Genomic DNA, 17759 nt, shown 5'->3' on the forward strand with positions numbered 1-17759 from the left:
GCTGTCAAGCTCAATAAATGGACACGGGTGCAATGTTTTGGGCACAGGCTGCACCTGGCAGTCGGTAAGTGTGTACATCTTAATATATTTGGGTGGTGACATCTGGTGTGTTTTAAAGTGACTTTAATTCTGTGTGTCATATTCAAAATTGAAAGTATTAATGTTTGAATAATGTTTATATAGGCATAAAAATACTTAAGACTGCTGAGCAGCAGTGTATCCAGAAAGTTTTACAGAAGACTTATTGTGAGCCAGTGTTGATCATGTTGTGCTGTGAAATGTAGCAAAATACATGATTTTTAAAATGTTTTATTACTGTGCCAACCCTTTTTAATTTTGTAAATATGGTCTGAGAGGTCTTATTTAATTCTTACTTTATTTTGCTTGCTTTATTTGAGAATTAGACCATGAATTGGGGTGATGTTGGGTGTGAAGATTTGGATAGATATGCTACCTCAAGGCCTTAGCAGAGATAGGCCTTTGTCCATGATGGCATTACATTTGCACAATCATTGTTTACTTTGTGAATAGCCAATGTGAAACATATTTATTATTAAACTATTTTGTTTACAAGGGATACACATTTTTTAGAGAGCATGGTTACATATTGTATCCTACACTTTTTATTTTGTTCAGTTAATAAATCTTAACCACTAAAAGTACTTACTACTATTGTCTTCATTTATTTTCAGTGACATTTTACAGTCCTTTAAAGTGGTAATAATATAATTGCAATGAATAGGTCTAGGGGGAATAATATTATCAAAATAACTGGAGGAACTATGCTGCCTGCCACAGCCCCATCAAATGAAAAAAAAAAAAGTTTGTTTTTTTGGCACTTGGGGTGGTTATCGTCCATTTATCGTTATCGAGGTTAACTGCTCAATTTATCGTGATATTGATTTTAGGCCATATCGCCCATGTTTAAGTGGAGGCAAGGTTTGCTCCAACACGTGGCCAGAGGTAGAGAGGTAGACTGACTTGAATGAAGGCTGGCACATGAGTGAGGAGTGCCACCCTCCACCGCTGGATTTGCACAAATAAATTGGTACCACAACTGAATATACAGAGATTAGTTGTGCTGCGGATTGAAATCTAAATAATCACCATACACCTCATGTTTTTTTTTATTTGATACATAAGGTGTCTGTCTGATTGCTATAATACTACACAACCAATGTCCTTCCCTTGTGGTGGCCTATTCCTCTTTGTTACTTTTCTCTTTTTTTTCATTTTACTTCAAGAAACTAACATGGTGCACAATTAACTTATGCAACAAATAATGTCAAAATTAATCTTAAGGAAAAAAAGCATCATTAAATTAGAAAACAAAGAAAACAGAAAAGCCAATACCTAAACGAAGAAGAAGACTTCAAGGCCTTTTCATCTTTAGATTGAGCCACCTATTTTTACCGCTTCTTCTCTGTGTCACTCATCGAACTGACCACTCTTATAGTCAAAGTATTTTGGTGAGAAAAATGTGGCAGTGGTCTCTTCTGCTTGGTTTAGCAGCACTAGCCTACTTGTGCTGGGGTTTTGTCGATATATCATTATTGTCACACATCCACTGCCCAACACAGTAAGTTATCGGTCATTAGCATTACACCTATAAAAGTTGTTCATGTGGCCCAAGCAGGTGCAAGAAAGTCACTACCACCCTGCTGTTGCCAGTGTATAACATCAGATAATAAAATACATCATTAAGGCCAATATTCTTATTGTGTATTTTTATTATCATTTTTGATTTTTTCTGACCCTGCTTCTACATCCCTGTAAATGCCAGGGGTGATTCCACACCGTTGTTCTCTTAAGCAAGGCCCATTGCTCTGACCTGGGTATGATGTTAACATGCATCCAGCCCTGCAAGCAGGTCTTCCAGCTTGCAAGGAAAACTCGGGGGGTTGGTGGCAGGACTGGCACTCCAGTCAAAAACTTTACACTGTTCCATTCCATTCAAACTAGTGTGGTGCTGAGATGTCACCCATTGGATGACTACACTCAGGTCCTAATTTGGGATCCTGAGGTGGTTAGTCGTGTGGGTGGGTGCAACATTGTGCTGTATCAGTGCATGCTCTCAACCTCCCTCTCCCTTCTTCTACATGTTTTGCCAATTTTAAAATTTTTCTTCCTAACCTTGACAATGGTATAAAAACATGTATGTGCAAATACACACTTTTTCAGCAGTTATTATCTATTGGATGTATTCAGGGTTAACATTTGCAGTTCACCATGTACTGGAATGTATTTTGTAATGCATAAAGTAATAAAATGAACTGTATATTTCATTCCAACAGATGACACATCACAACCACTAGCACTGCATTTACAAATTCCACTCTAAATGGTATATAACAGAGAAATAGCAACCAAATGGACACAAATACACTGACACTTGTCTTTTTATTAAGGTGGATTGCCATTTTATTTATTTCATTTTGGCACATATGGTATTCCACACATTTTATGTTTACAATAGTAAAAGTGAAAACTGTAATCCAAATCTTTGTTGTTTTATTAAAATGAAATACTTACTGCCAGCTTCTCTTTGACGGCACTAGCTGTTGCTGCAATGGTGCATGCTGTGTCATGCTGAACTACATGAGTAAACTCTGTCAGATCTCTTTTCATAAATTCAAAGGCTTCAACTGACTGTGAAAAAGAGACACAGTTTATATGTTTTGATTTCAAAAAGATAACATACTGTAATTTTTAATGATGTCAAAACAGTGTAAATGCATACATCTTACATGGAAAATTGGTTTTAAAATATTTCTGAACATGAATTAATAAATCCTAAAAAGCAAGACAAATTTATAATGGAGTCATAACTTGGAAGTGCCAGTTCTACCCCTGCTTTTCATGGATGTTTTTTAAATCAGAAAACTAATATATTCAGGTGGCCTTCAAATTAATGTATTTTTTCATGCCCTGGACATTACTGTTGATTTGACTTCCAATGTTACTTTGCACAGTTTTCAATTGCACAGCAAACTGGCTGAAACCCTGCATCCAAGCCAAATGCCTACTGAAAATGTCAACAAGTAGAGAATAAAATGTAATGCAATTATTTATTGCCATCCTGCCTGTCAAATGTTTCATTACGAGATAAGTAGAAGCTGAACTTAGTCTTGTTGGTGTTTCATGTTGAACTGACAGATTGATCGATGAACCATGTGTCTACCAGAAAATGAAGATTTACGATAGATGACTCGTTCTAATATTCTTTGTTGTTTCTTTTGTCAGCGGATAACTTAGTAGAAACAACTTAAGAGTTGTACAAGATATCTCTATTCATACTTCAAACCTTGGGCTTCTCAAGATGGGTATATTTTGTCCACTAGGTACGTCATATATACTGTATGAAGGAGGTATTATTGTATGTTAGGAAACAATCTTAAGAAGAGTAAAATGAAATATGTCATTTTCTAAATATTAAATTCCTTGTTAATGCAGGTCTAAGTTTAAATAGGTGAAAGACTATTACCCTGGGGTTATATAATTGTTGCTAAAATAAAAGAATCCTTAATCCTAAATCATCTGTCTTATTCATCAATACTAAGTAATACAAATTGTCACGCTTGGGTCACAGATTTGCACAGAGACACAGGAGGTCGTAGAAACAAGAAGGATTTTTATTCAAACACTGCAAACACATGAGCTTAAATGTGCTCCATGACAAGTCAGAGATGACAGTTCCGCTAGGAGCGGAGAGAGATAAAAGCAAACAATCAATTCCAAAACTGACAGGCTCGCAAGGCTTATAAATCGGCGGAGTACCGCGCGACGCTTGTATTACGCGTTATAGTGCAAGGATAAGGAACAATGTGAGGGTGGTAGTCAGTGTTTCAGGGTTTGTGGTTTTCCCAGGGGCGTCTGTACCTATTTGGGGTGCGATTAACCCTCCAGCTCACAAAATACAAGGAAAAAAATCAACATATTGAAATGAGGATATGTCAAAAATACATTTTAGATCAATGAAGAAAGAAAAAGGGCTGCAGTGTAACCAAAGGTGTTGACAAATAATCAACTATAATTGAAGTTTACAATCATCATTTGAATTGTGCATGAGGCTCACAAAATAAAATCTTTTCAAGGTAATAATTTCAAAGTCAAGTAATACATATACGAATTGAAATATGTATTTTATACAAGAATAAAGGGTAACTAGCCAACCCGCGGCGTACCATACGCCGCATAATCAGGTCGGTTTTTTAATGATTTTTAAGCACAGGGAGAACATTAACATTTGAAAAATCGGTAATGTAATAAATCAGCAAGTAAAGTAACATTGTAACAATGTACGTAACGAACCAACACACAATCGTCCGTGACTGAAAACTGGCAGACCGTCATCGCGCCGGAGAGGAGAAGGACGTCCACTCCGCTCCCTCCATCATGCTAGTCTGCGGATTTCTCGTTCAGTATGAACTGCCTGCTCATGTGCCCACCTCCAACTCGTCACTTGAGTCGTTGTCGTCTTTGCACAGTCCAGATGCACCTGTGACTCACATAGACTTTTCATTGCTGTGTGCGGTTTTGGCTGCTTTTCTATATATAATCCACCAAGACAACCGACCACGGTAGTAGCGAGGTGGGAGGGGGGTGTGTACAAAGGGTAGGGACGTAAGCAGTGGGAGCATATGAGTCGCTCTTAGTGGGAATTCCATGGTTTGCAGCCCGAATGGGGTTCAACGGCTTACCCATGCCTCTCTGCGCCAGGCAGACACACGCTCAATCTCATGCATAATAATGTATTGAATGCTAAACACTTTTGGAAAGACACAGTTGTCTAAAACGGGCTGGTGTGAGAACACAGATCACTTTTGTCCCTCCTCTGATTTTCTTGTTCCATCTTCCAGAGGATTGGTGAAATAAGGAGTGTTGGTGGGCAGGGAAACAAATGTCTTCCGTGTTCCTGCAGGAGCATCTAAGAAGACGCATGTTTGTCACGGATGCGAATTGCTGTATGTAGCGTGTAAAACAGTTTGCTATGGTGCACGCGGTCATGCGTCGTAACGGAAAACTCGGTTTTTAAAGACTGTTTACTTCATTGTGTTTTAACCTCAGTTGTAAAGGATAGTTTTAAGGATCCCATGGGATACCCCTTGCAAACTGTTTTACACGCTGTATATGGCGATTCACCTCCGCGAGAAACATGCCTCGGAGGTGCATGTGGCCTCTATGACAGACGAATATAAATGACGCCATTTTTTTCTGTCGTCACGTCCGAGTTGGTAGGCGTGGCTCTGCGAGTTGTTGTCGTATACAATGGTCTTGGAGTTGGTGGGCGTGGCTCCTTCCTGCGTGCGTCATAGGTGTCTTACTTGTCGGCGGCTTAGTGAATCCACGCCCCTTCCAGTGTGCTTTCCATGGGTGTCTTGCCTTAGTGAATTATATATATAGATAGATACTAATAAATTCTATCCCTGAACTAAGTTCTCATGTTCAACATGATATTAGTCAAACTTGTTGCTTGTTTTTTTTCAAACCAACATTATTAAGAAAAAAATAAATAATGGCTTACTTTTTCTTTCACACTTTGAAAACTCTGTTGGAACCAACCTCCCCACCAATCTCCTTCCCTGAAAAGATAAATATTAAAAGTGTTATTCATTTGGAAATACTAGAATACCTTTATATTCAATACAGCATGTAAAGAAAAAATGTAAGTCAGCTCAAATGGACACCTTGCAGATTTATGTAATTTCAAAACACAGTATATTTTGTCATTTGAGCATTTTATTAAATGTGCATTAAACTTGAGACATGATTAAAAAAAAAGCATAAATGTTAACTTCTTACAGCATATTTACCGTAGTTGGATTCCTATTTGGAATTGCTTGGGTAGGGCTGTGTGATATGAATGTTCTACTACACAAAAATGTCTACTTTTGCAACCCACACACAAACTCTGGCCAGTGAAGTGGCGTTTAGTGTCCTCAAAGCTACTCTACACGGTTAAAATCTATTCCATCTGGATCCATCCTGCACTTGTTCATCAACAAATCAGCACACATTCTACTTCATATATCATCTCTGGGTTAAACCCAACAGAGCTATGTGGATGTTGTTTAGAGAGCTATTCAAAAATTCACATTCCTCTTCAATAGCACTCACCACAGGAATTAAGGCAGTTAAGATGAGAATCGTCCCAAGGACCCTGAACTGGATTATGCAGGTTATGGGATAGATGGATTGATGGACAGAAATTAGTATCTACCCCATCTATTTATATAGCTAAATCTTTCTTCAACACTTTACACTGACTTAAGGAAACAGGCTTTTCGAGGAGACTGCTACTTCATTATCTAAGACTGGGAGTTATAGAGGCCTGGACTTCCAGTTGTCAGACCAGGCAGTTGTTTTAATGACGGAGCTTTTGGGTACTGGGGTGCCATTGTGAAAAAAGCTTTAAAAAATACAAAACAAGTCAGATTTTCATGCACACAATGTCACAGAATATTGATTTGCATCTTAAGATTACGTAAATATTACAGAAGAGTATATCGATGTCATGTTAAAATGTGGGGAAAAAACAAAATGCAAATCATTGTTGTTACATTCAGCTATTTTAAAAGGACACCAGCTGTGTACTTCACTTTGCCGATCGTCTTCCTCTGCGCCAATCTTCAGGGCCTGGAGTGTGTGTCACCATTGAAAGTCTTAGCAGAACGGTGTGATTCACACTTAATACTGACGCCTGTTATGTGAATTTCTTACTCTATTTTGTTGACAACTAGACAATAATAACACTCACACTTACAATTGCTTAAATTCACTCACTATACCAAAGCTTATTTCATTATTTTGCAAAGATTCTGTCTGCTGCCAGCAGTAATAATGCACACATATACATCATTGAGAGAGAATGTTGAGCATTCACATAGCATACAAACATGTGACAAGAACTGAACAGACATTACAGCCATCCATCCACCCATCTTCCTAACCCGCTTATGCAGGGCTGGGTCGCTGGTTGCTGGAGCCTACCTAGCAACCATCGGGCACAAGGCAGTAACAATCCTTGGGCACAGTCCATCTATCTATCTATTTAAAAAACAGACTACAAAAAACAACCACATGCACACTAGGGCCACTTCAGCAACATTAATTCACCCAAGTTTATTCAGGTTGAAACTTAGTAAGTTTAGTACTGATAATTTAGAATAGGCAGAGTGGTAGCGCTGTGCTGTCATTCTGACCTCACAGTGCCAGGTTTAACATGAAGTCTACATGTTCATAAGCCCTGAAGAAACAAAAATACAGAAGCAAGACCAGGATAAGCAGAAAATAGCCTGGCAAGGAGATGAGGTGGGAATACCACTGTGAGCAGGCAAGTGAGCAAAAAATGTATTGACAAAAACTGTACCAAGAATCTGTGATAAAATATTATTTCTAGGTTAATTTTTGTTGTCACAAGCAAGCTTCAGAAACACTGAACACACTTTTTCTTAAAATGATACCTTTGATACTTCAAAGTAGACATATTCAGTAAGTTTTAAGGCTTTTATTTCAGAATTGGATCCCAGTACTCATGAGCTTCATTATAAAACACAACAGTCGGCTAATTATTTTTTAAAATGTATAAAATATGTTTCACTTTAGAATACAATTTTATGTGGCAAATTACTATAAAGTATACCATGATTAAGAAGAAATAACTTTGTCTTGCAAAATAAAAAACGTATTCTTTAATTGCTGAAAACACAAGTAAATACTAATTTGGCTGGATTTTTGAAGCTAAAGTAATGTTTTTTTATATAATGACTAAAATGTTATTAACATAGTGAAAGCATACCACTCATATTTGAATGGTAAAAGAGTGTATGGGATGCAGTATCCAGTTATGAGTAATGGTTAATTCGCAATTTGTACACCCACATAAGCGACAACAAACTGATAGGGTATGTATGGCACCTTGAAAACAACAGAACAAATGCTGTTTACTGGAATTCCAAAGTAAACATCTTAAATTGACAAGTTTAAGTTTACTAAGGTAGTCCTAAATTTGAGACAAAAAGGGAGATTTGTAAAATTTAAGTATTAGAATTTTATGACATTTGAAATTTAGATTAACTGGTCCATTAAATATTAGACTTCGATAAGAGTAATTAACCAGCTAATGACACCTCCATGTACCGACACAAAGAGCCATCTCACAAAAGTCCACAAACCTGACAATGTGATTTTCTGACAAACCTGATGTGAAAAGGATGTTATTACAAAAACAGCTTTAAAGCATTTATGAAAATGAAAATATGCTGAATTATTTTTGTATTAACCACTTCATACATTCACAGTTTGAATTTTTAGCATTCAGGTTGGTTTTAAGCAGTATTTATTTTTCAGTTAATGAACAGTCTATCTGGAAGAGGTGTTTGCATTCCAACTTGGGGATTTATCCTTTGGTCTGTCTGGGGACCCCAGGGGAGTGATAGGTACGCTGTGCTATATAAACTGGCACATTTACTCCCCCAAGTGGAACTGAAGAGTCGCTTAGTGTGGGGGAGGAACGATGTCCTCAGTCTGTCAGTGGAACAGGACAGTGACAAAAGTCTGTCACTGAAGCTTCTCCTCTGCTTGGAGATGATCCTGTTCAGTGGATGCAGTGGATTCTTCATCATTGACAGGAGTTTGCTTAATGCCTGTCACTCTGCTACAGATGTCAAACTGTCCAACTTTACTCCTACAATAGAGCCTGCCTTCTTAACAAGTTTGTCCAGGCGTGAGGCATCCTTCATCTTTATGCTGCTTCCCCAGCACACCACCGCATAGAAGAGGGCACTCGCCACAACCGTCTGGTAGAACATCTGCAGCATCTTATTGCAGATGTTGAAGGACGCCAACCTTCTAAGAAAGTATAGTCGGCTCTGACCTTTCTTACACAGAGCATCAGTATTGACAGTCCAGTCCAATTTGTCATCCAGCTGCACTCCCAGGTATTTATAGGTCTGCACCCTCTGCACACTGTCTCCTCTGATGATCACGGGGTCCATGAGGGGCCTGTAAGTGGTTTGAGTCGCACCATTTAACAAAGTCTTTGATTAGCTTCCTGTACTCCTCCTCCTGCCCACTCCTGATGCAGCCCACAATAGCAGTGTCATCAGCGAACTTTTGCACGTGGCAGGACTCTGAATCATATTGGAAGTCTGATGTATATAGGCTGAACAGGACCGGAGAAAGTACAGTCCCCTGCAGCTCTCCTGTGTTGTTGACCACAATGTCAGACCTGCGGTTCCCAAGACGCACATATTGAGGTCTGTCTGCAAGATAGTCCACGATCCATGCCACCAGGTGTGAGACTACTCCCATCTCAGTCAGCTTGTCCCTAAGTAGCAGAGGTTGGATGGTGTTGAAGGCACTAGAGAAGTCCAAAAACATAATTCTTATAGCACCACTGCCTCTGTCCAAGTGGGAGAGGGATCGGTGTAGCATATAGATGATGGCATCCTCTGCTCCCACCTTCTCCTGGTATGCGAACTGCAGAGGGTCGAGGGCGGCGGACCTGTGGCCTCAGGTGGTGAAGCAGCAGCCGCTCCATGGTCTTCATCACATGTGACGTCAAAGCAACAGGCCGAAAGTCATTCAGCTCACTAGGACATGATACCTTTGGGACTGGGGTGATACAAGATGTTTTCCAAAGCCCCGGACTCTCCCCTGTTCCAGGCTCAGGTTGAAGATGTGCTGTAGAGGACTCCCCAGCTCCAATGTACAGGCCTTCAGCAGTATTGGCGATACTCCATCTGGACCCGCTGCTTTGCTGGCACGATGTTTCCTCAGCTCTCTGGTCCCCTGGGCTGCTGTAATTGTGGGTGGGAATGCCTCACCTATGCTGGTATCAGCAGAAGGATAGGTGAAGGATGCAGTACTCCGAGGTGAGAGTGGGTTAGGGTGGTCAAACCAATTAAAGAAGTTGTTCATTTGGTTTGCTCTCTCCACGCCTCTTTCGATGGTGGCACCTTGCTTCGAGATGCAGCCAGTGATAATCTTCATCCCATCCCACACTTCCTTCATGCTGTTATTCTGCAACTTCTGCTCCAGCTTTCTCTTGTACTGCTCTTTCGCTGCCCTGAGCTGGACTCAGAGTTCCTTCTGCACGTGCTTGAGCTCATGCTGATCACCGTCTTTAAAAGCCCTTTTCTTCTGGTTCAAAAGTCCCTTTGATGTCACTTGTAATCCATGGCTTGTTGTTAGCATAGCAGCATACTGTTCTTACTGGAACTACAATGTCCATACAGAAGTTGATGTAATCAGTTGTGCAGTCAACAGCCTCTTCAATGTTCTCACTATGTGATCCCAGCAGTATATCCCAGTCTGTAGTTCCAAAGCAGACTCTCAGAGCCTGCTCTGCCTCAGAGGACCACTTCCTGAATGATTGTGTTGTTGTAGGTAGCACCTTCACTCTTGGTTTGTAGTGAGGCTGAAGCAGAACCAGGTTATGATCTGCCTTCCCAAGCGCAGGCAGCAGGGTGGCACTGTATGCGTCTTTAACGTTTGCATACAGTAGGTCGATAGTCCTATTTCCCCAGGTGTTACAGTGCACATACTGGAAGAAGGCAGGTAATGTTTTATCCAGCATTACATGGTTAAAGTCTCCAGAGATTAGCACAAGCGCCTCAGGGTGCTGCATTTGTAACTTAGCAATTGCGGAATGGATGATGTCACCCGCTATCTCCTCGTCCACTTGAGGGGGGATGTAAATAATAACAACAAACTCGTGTCCAAACTCTCTGGGCAAGTAATAGGGACGCAGACTTATGGCCAACAGTTCGATGTCCCTGCAGCAAGTGGAGATTTTAACATTTACATGTCCTGTAGTTACACCACCTTGTATTGACATAGAGAGCGAGTCCTCCTCCTTTCTTCTTCCCGCCGGTATTTGTGTCTCTGCCCGCTCTAACTGTGCTAAACCCGGGTAGCTCCACGTTAGCATCTGGGATGGTAGTTGTTAGCCACGTTTCACTAAAACACAGCAAGCTGCATTCTCTGTAGGTTCTGACATTTTTCACCAGCACAGCCAGTTCGTCGATCTTATTTGGTAGTGAGTTCACATTTCCCAGGATCACAGAAGGCACCGACGGTTTATAACGCCATTTTCTCTCAAGCTGCTTGGCTTTTATCTTATCTTTTATCTTTGCGCCGGCTCGGCTGCCCCGATATCGTCTTCTTACCTCGTCAGGTAAATAGGGAACCACACCGACGTGGGCATTTCTCCTCAGTGCTTTAAGTTGACTATTTGAATAGGTGAGTCTCGGCGTGTAAAAATCCATGTCAAGTAGTAAAAATAGTCCAGGGAGTGATTCCACATAAAAGAAAGTGGTAGAAGTGATCAGTGAAATAGAGAAAAATAGAGAAAAAAAGGTAAAAAGATAAAGTCATACACGGAGCTGCTGAAATGGCTGCCACTTGCTGAGGTGCTGGAAATGATATGAATCAATTAAAGGCCATCAAGACTAAGCACTGGATACACCTAGCTGGACACATTCCACATCTGCTCAATCAAAGACATTCTAAAACTGGTGGAGAACAGCTGAAGGGAAATAACAACAAGCAGGTCATCTGGCTGTGTAATAATCAAAGATGAAGAAACCAATGCAGCCAATCAAAATCACAGGAGATCGATTTCTGCATACAGGAGTAAACTATACAGTATATTTCTCAGCCTGCATCTACATTAGCTAAAACTCGGAAGAGAGTCTACTATGTCATCCTAATGATATGCTCTACTCTGTGTGCCATCATCCACAAACTGTCATGAGCACAGCAAACATCCAACTGTTCCAAATGTACTGAGAGACAAGCATCATTCTGATTCAGTGCCAATACTGTCATAGACATTCAGAATATTTAAGCAATTGCCAAGCAATTTTCACGCCAACATTCAGTCTCTGAAGAACAAACTAGACGAAGTATGACTCCAGATCTCCTCACACACATCTGTTACGAACTGCAAAAACATGATTTTCACAGAAACGTGGTTAAATGACTGTTTTCCGGACAATGCTGAGCTGAAGGGGCACACTGTCTTCAGGGCCAAGAGAACAATAGAGAATACCAGTAAGACCAAAGGTAGAGGTCTTTGCTTTCATGTGAACAATGCTGGGTATGCAGACACTGTTGCAATGGAAAGTCATTGCTCTGCTGATCTGGAATATTACCCCAGGAATTAATGTTTATTGTAATCACTGCAGTGTAAGTACCACCAGATGCCAACACTACGCTTGCAATGAAAAAACTGCATGCTGCTGTTAGCAAACAACAAACAGCACATCCAGATGGGGCTTTCATTACTGTAGGCGATATCAGTCATTGTAACTTTAGAACTGTATCCCCCAACTTTTCCCATTTCATCAAAACATCTCCTGCCCCACCATAGGAGACAGAATCATGGACCACATGTGTACAAATATTGCTGAGGCTTACAAGGCCTTTATGCTTCCCCACCTTGGACAATCAGATCATCTCTCCCTGCTCCTGCTCTCCAAATACACACCACGCATCAGATGTGTGAGACCTTCAGTGAGGAGACAGCAGACGTTTCAGTATATAAACTGAAGCCTGTTTTCCACCAATGCCACTCAAGATTCAAAAGTGGACATTGAATGGTATACCTCTTCTGTTTTCGATTGCATCAATTCAAGCATTAATGAAGTTAAAACGCCTTGGATGAACAGAGAAGTTAGACTTTTGCTTAAAGTACGAGATGGCGTTTCAGATCTGGCGACATTGAGAGCTACAGCACATCCAGGAAAAACCTGAAAAAGTGCATCAAGAGAGCCAAACAGAAATACAACAATTCCCCGTATGCCTTAAGTCTACAACAATTGTACCAGTGCCTAAACCATCCTCTCCAAGAACCCTGAATGACTACCACCCTGTCGCACTCACTCCAATCATCACCAAGTGCTTTGACAGACTGGTTCTGGGCTACCTCCCACACTAGATCCCTATCAGTTTGCCTATCATACCGATAGGTCAATGGAGGATGCCATATCCTCGGCTATTCGCACTGCCCTGACACACCTGGACAACAACAACTCATACGTCAGGATGTTATTTGTTGATTTTAGCTCTGCATTTAATACTATCATCCCCTCCAATATGGTAAATAAACTAAGTAACCTAGGCATCAGTACCTATCTTTTAACTAGACACTGGACTTTCTAACCAACAGACCCCAGACTGTCCGGCAAAACAACCACACAATCTCCACCCTGATCCTAAATAATGGAATTCCACAGGGCTATGTACTCCCTTGTTCAAGGATGACTGCATCCCTTTATATGGCTCCAACTCCATCATAAAGTTCGCAGATGACACCATGATAATAGGACCGATCGGTGATAATGACGAGTCAGCCAACAGACAGGAGGTTGAGCACTTGGCAACATGGTGTGCTGAAAATAACCTCACCCTAAAAACCTGCAGCATACACAGTGTTTGCGATGGGCTCACAGCATCATCAAAGATGTTTCACACCCCAACCACGCACCAGTAGGCTCAGGAACAATTTCTTTCCTAACACCATCACCATCTTGAACTCTCAACTTTTACCACTCAATAGCTGACTTTTCTAAATATCAAAAACTTCTGAATGCACTCCTGTATTTTCACTTGTCTGCATATTTCTATTCTGTACATAAAATTTCATATATCTATTGTTATTCATATTATATATCTGTACATACTGATCAATATTCATATATATATATATATATATATATATATATATATATATATATATATACACACACACACACACACTTTTCCTTGTATACATTACTACCTGTAACTCAAATACTATACACACACATTATTTATTTATATATATATATATTTTTTTCTTCATTTGTTGCCTTATTGCACCTTACTGTCTATTGCACTTTATTATTTGTACTTTCTGGTTAGATGCCAAACTGCATTTCGTTGTGCCTCTAAAATGACAATAAAGTTTAATCTAATGTATTCTAACCTATATCATTTTGCTACAGCATAATGATGTTTCGTTTCCTCCCACAGACCAAAGACTTGCAGGTTAGGTGCACTGGCGATTCTAAATTGTCCCTAGTGTGTGCCTGGTGTGTGTGCCCTGTGGTGGGCTGGCGCCCTGCCCAGGGTTTGTTTCCTGACTTGCGCCCTGTGTTGGCTGAGATTGGCTACAGCAGACCCCCATGACCCTGTAGTTAGGATATAGCGGGTTGGATAATGGATGGATGGATAATGATGTTTCCAATTATCTGAAACAGAAGCAGTGTTACCAACTTTGTTGCTATATCTAGTGATTTTTCAGACCCTTTTGTCAACTTAATTTTAAAAAAAGAGCCTAGTAACATTTTCAATTGACTCAAGCAACTTTTCTTAAGTCACAAGGCAAAAGTTCATGTAACAACTGATTTCTATGCAGGTCAACAGAGTGCAGTAGAAAACTACCCACAGTGTTTATTCTGAATCACAAATGAGCTGCACTTACACGAGGCAGAGTGGCCAACATCCAGTCATTATAACACAACTGTTGCTGCACCTGGAAAAGAGCCTTTTCTTCATTTTAAACTTGAAATGATTTAGCTAATAGCTAGGTTATATTTTTCAAATAGTCAAAAAGAAAGTGAATCCTGTCTTTCCCATTCCTAACAAATTTGTGTTTTCAGCGTCAAGTCAATAAAGAAAATTTGTTGAATACAAATGACCTGTTCTTTTGCACTACTCATAATCAACACATTTAAAGAAAGGTCACTGTTTGGCTTTGGTTGTTGATGTTCCATTTAAAGTTATATTTGCAAAAGTATAAAAAAGAATGGGTATCAAACCCCGATTTTTACGGATTGTTGAAGCTCTGTTATCGGTAATGAGTCTAGGGCATATAAGCTGTATAGCAAAACAGACTTCCATGCTAAATTGTGTAATGCAACAAAGCGCACGGGCACTGAAACACGTTGAAAATATCCAAACCATGCCACTCTTCAAAGCCATACACACTAGCACTCAAACCAAAAAAACCAGATTCTTCTATATTACTTTTACTTAATGTGTACTGAAATTGATCTTTATAAACATTAGCCAAAACAAATGTGTATACCCATTTTTCTGAAAATATTTTTAATTAGTAGTCTATATAGTGATTGTTACTATACATCTTGGACAACTACATTTATGTTTAGCTTATGTGTGTGCTGTTGTTGTTATTGTAAAAACTGTTGAATATAAATTGAGGGACATTATGCTCAAACTATAAAATGCACTAGTGAGACCACATCTGGAGTAATGTGTGCAGTTCTAGTCTCCAAACTACAAAAAAAAATACAGTGCAGAGAAACAAATTACATCCTAGGACTTAAGGACATGCCGTACTCTGACAGACCAAGAGAATTAAACCCATTCAGTCTCGAGCACAGGAGGCTCCATGGGGACCTAATTCATGTCTTCAAAATCCTCAAACGTAGATCTAGCCAAATTCATTCAGCTTAATGGTAAAACATATACTCGAGGACACCAGTGGAAATTAAGGAGAAATGCATTTAGGACTGAAGCCAGGCAGCACTTCTTTACGTAAAGAGCTGCGGGAGTCTGGAGCAAACTACAAAGGCATGAAGTTGTAGAAGAAACCTTGATAACCTTTAAGACTAGTCCGTCTAACGGGAAGTGAAAGTGTCTCTGTCTCTCTTCAAAAGATCACATCTTATTCCTGGGAAAAAAAAGTCTTGTCGTTTTTTTATAATAGAGAGAAAAGTCTAGATGAGATATTGAGACTGCTTAGCTATTGGCTAAACAAATAGCTTGATGGACTGCTGGGTCTTGTTTGTCAATTTCATATGTTCTTTTTTCGAAGGCATCATTCGAGATATACATCAATATAACTTTAAACTAAGATTTTATTTTCATTCTCTTGCTTTGTGCAGCACAATTCAGTTTATTCTATGTAGTCAATTTACTGTAATTATATTTGTATGCAAAGGTAGTCCCTCTGAATATGGATATGCAAACAAGGTGATGACGTCACCTATCGACTCCTGCCCCATCTCACTTTTTTGAGCGTGCGTTTGCGAGAATCGCTGTCAACACTGAACACACGGTCAATCCAGTAATTTTATACAACATTGAAGCTTGTTTTGGACACCGTCGTTTTTTATCAACCCTGAGTAATCATTTTACCTTTGCTTTTTCCTCATATTGTGTGTTGGTAAATTAGTTCTAACAATGTTTGGGGATATCGTAAGTGACAACAAGCTCGCAACGTACTGTGTTACGCCTTGCTTTTAAAAACTAGTTATAGCAATAATGCTTTAACATAATTAAAAAATAAAACTAGTTTCAGTTGTATGATACTCTTCGTTTTAGGATACTTTTGACTTTGTTTTGTTGTAATGGGGTTAATAATGGCGTTCGAAACGTAGCACCTTTCATGAAAATGGGAAATACACTGTGCGCTAATAAATTAATACTAAGAAAGAATAAAAACAGCAAAAATCATTAAAACCACAACATCTACCTTGATATAAGCCACTTGGGTAAGCATCCCAATATCCCTCAGATATAATAACAAAATCCACGTCGGCAGACATGAAAACCGAATACGGACAGTGACAGGTGCCGTGAGTCTGACAGCTGTGCTAAACCATCGTATCTTACCACTTTAAATTGAGTATATTCAAATACAGTGGTAAGCAACGATACGTTACAAAAATATGTCACAAATTGCAGGAAATATTAGCAATAAGGCATCTGACATTATGAAGCAGCAACGAAGATAGACGGAACCTAAAACTGACAACGTTGTGTTGTCGCTCGGACAATAATATCAATTGTTTCATTAAGCGTATCATTATTCAGATTCCAGAGGTGGGCACGTATAACGAACGCGCGTTCTAATCCAAACTAGCAATATCAATTTACATACATTTGTATGAAATTGCCTGCATGTTTGTTGTAAACAAATCCTTCAAGTTTTATTTTGAAAACGACTATTCTTAGCATAAGGCCTCCAATTGGACATCGCGACGCGGCGCACGACCCTAGCAAGCTCCCCAAATTCCAGCTGAGGTGAAAGCAATAGGGCGCAGGTAGCAGAAATCTACTAAGCAGCATCAAAAAGAAGCTACACTTAAAAATTATAAACAAATCGCTCACCCTTCAGCCATCTTTACAGCATGACATCATCAATATTTACTGAACTTTGACCTTCTCGTCTACTTAAGACTCGGCAGGAAGAAGATGGGGAAACGACAAAAATCACACGCGACCTTAAAAATGGGCATCTTCAAGAGAGGCCATTGGTAGAAAATGCATATCGAAAAAAAAATAATCAAGTGAGGCCAGTCCAATACTGTAATCGTTTCTCCTCCTTTTAAGGACGTAATATCCGCGTAGTCAAAACAATGCATTCCCTCGTCTCCGCCACGGGACGGCGGCATTGTGCCACGTATTAAAATAAGCGTTACGGCAGACAGTTTTAGTGTTTACATCCGCAATTTCGATGTCAATATTCAAAAGCCTAATGTAGTGTAGCCGGTGTCTGCCATTGATTAGCGAGCCGTCAGCGGTTGCTTCCGTCATTCAGAGATGTCCTCTTGTAACAGCATGATGAGAGCTGCAGTGGTAGTCCCTTGCTTGGTACAATCAAGTGCTTAGATTCATTTATTTTTACACAAAAGAGATAAACGGTAAATGTTATAAACCATGTCACATTTAGCAAAACTGCTCACTTCACGCTTTGTGATAGTGCAGCCATAAAATGCGATATATAAAAAACAAGAACTGAGGGG

At 39.8% G+C, this 17759-nt stretch overlaps 1 protein-coding gene across 1 annotated transcript in view; it reads right to left on the minus strand.

Moving 5' to 3' along the window:
- Positions 1-17220, minus strand: part of bsdc1 (BSD domain containing 1) — a 37183-nt gene extending 19963 nt beyond the window's left edge. Inside the window, exons 1-3 of the mRNA XM_039739496.1 lie at positions 17125-17220; positions 5525-5582; positions 2533-2649 (exon numbers count right to left, since the gene is read on the minus strand). Of these exons, the coding sequence (XP_039595430.1) occupies positions 2533-2649; positions 5525-5582; positions 17125-17135 (186 nt within the window). The 5' untranslated portion in view covers positions 17136-17220. The remainder of the gene's footprint in view (positions 1-2532; positions 2650-5524; positions 5583-17124) is intronic.
- Positions 17221-17759: the final 539 nt, after the last annotated feature.

Source organism: Polypterus senegalus, chromosome 17, assembly GCF_016835505.1.
Source record: "Polypterus senegalus isolate Bchr_013 chromosome 17, ASM1683550v1, whole genome shotgun sequence".
In the NCBI taxonomy this organism is placed as follows: domain Eukaryota; kingdom Metazoa; phylum Chordata; class Cladistia; order Polypteriformes; family Polypteridae; genus Polypterus; species Polypterus senegalus.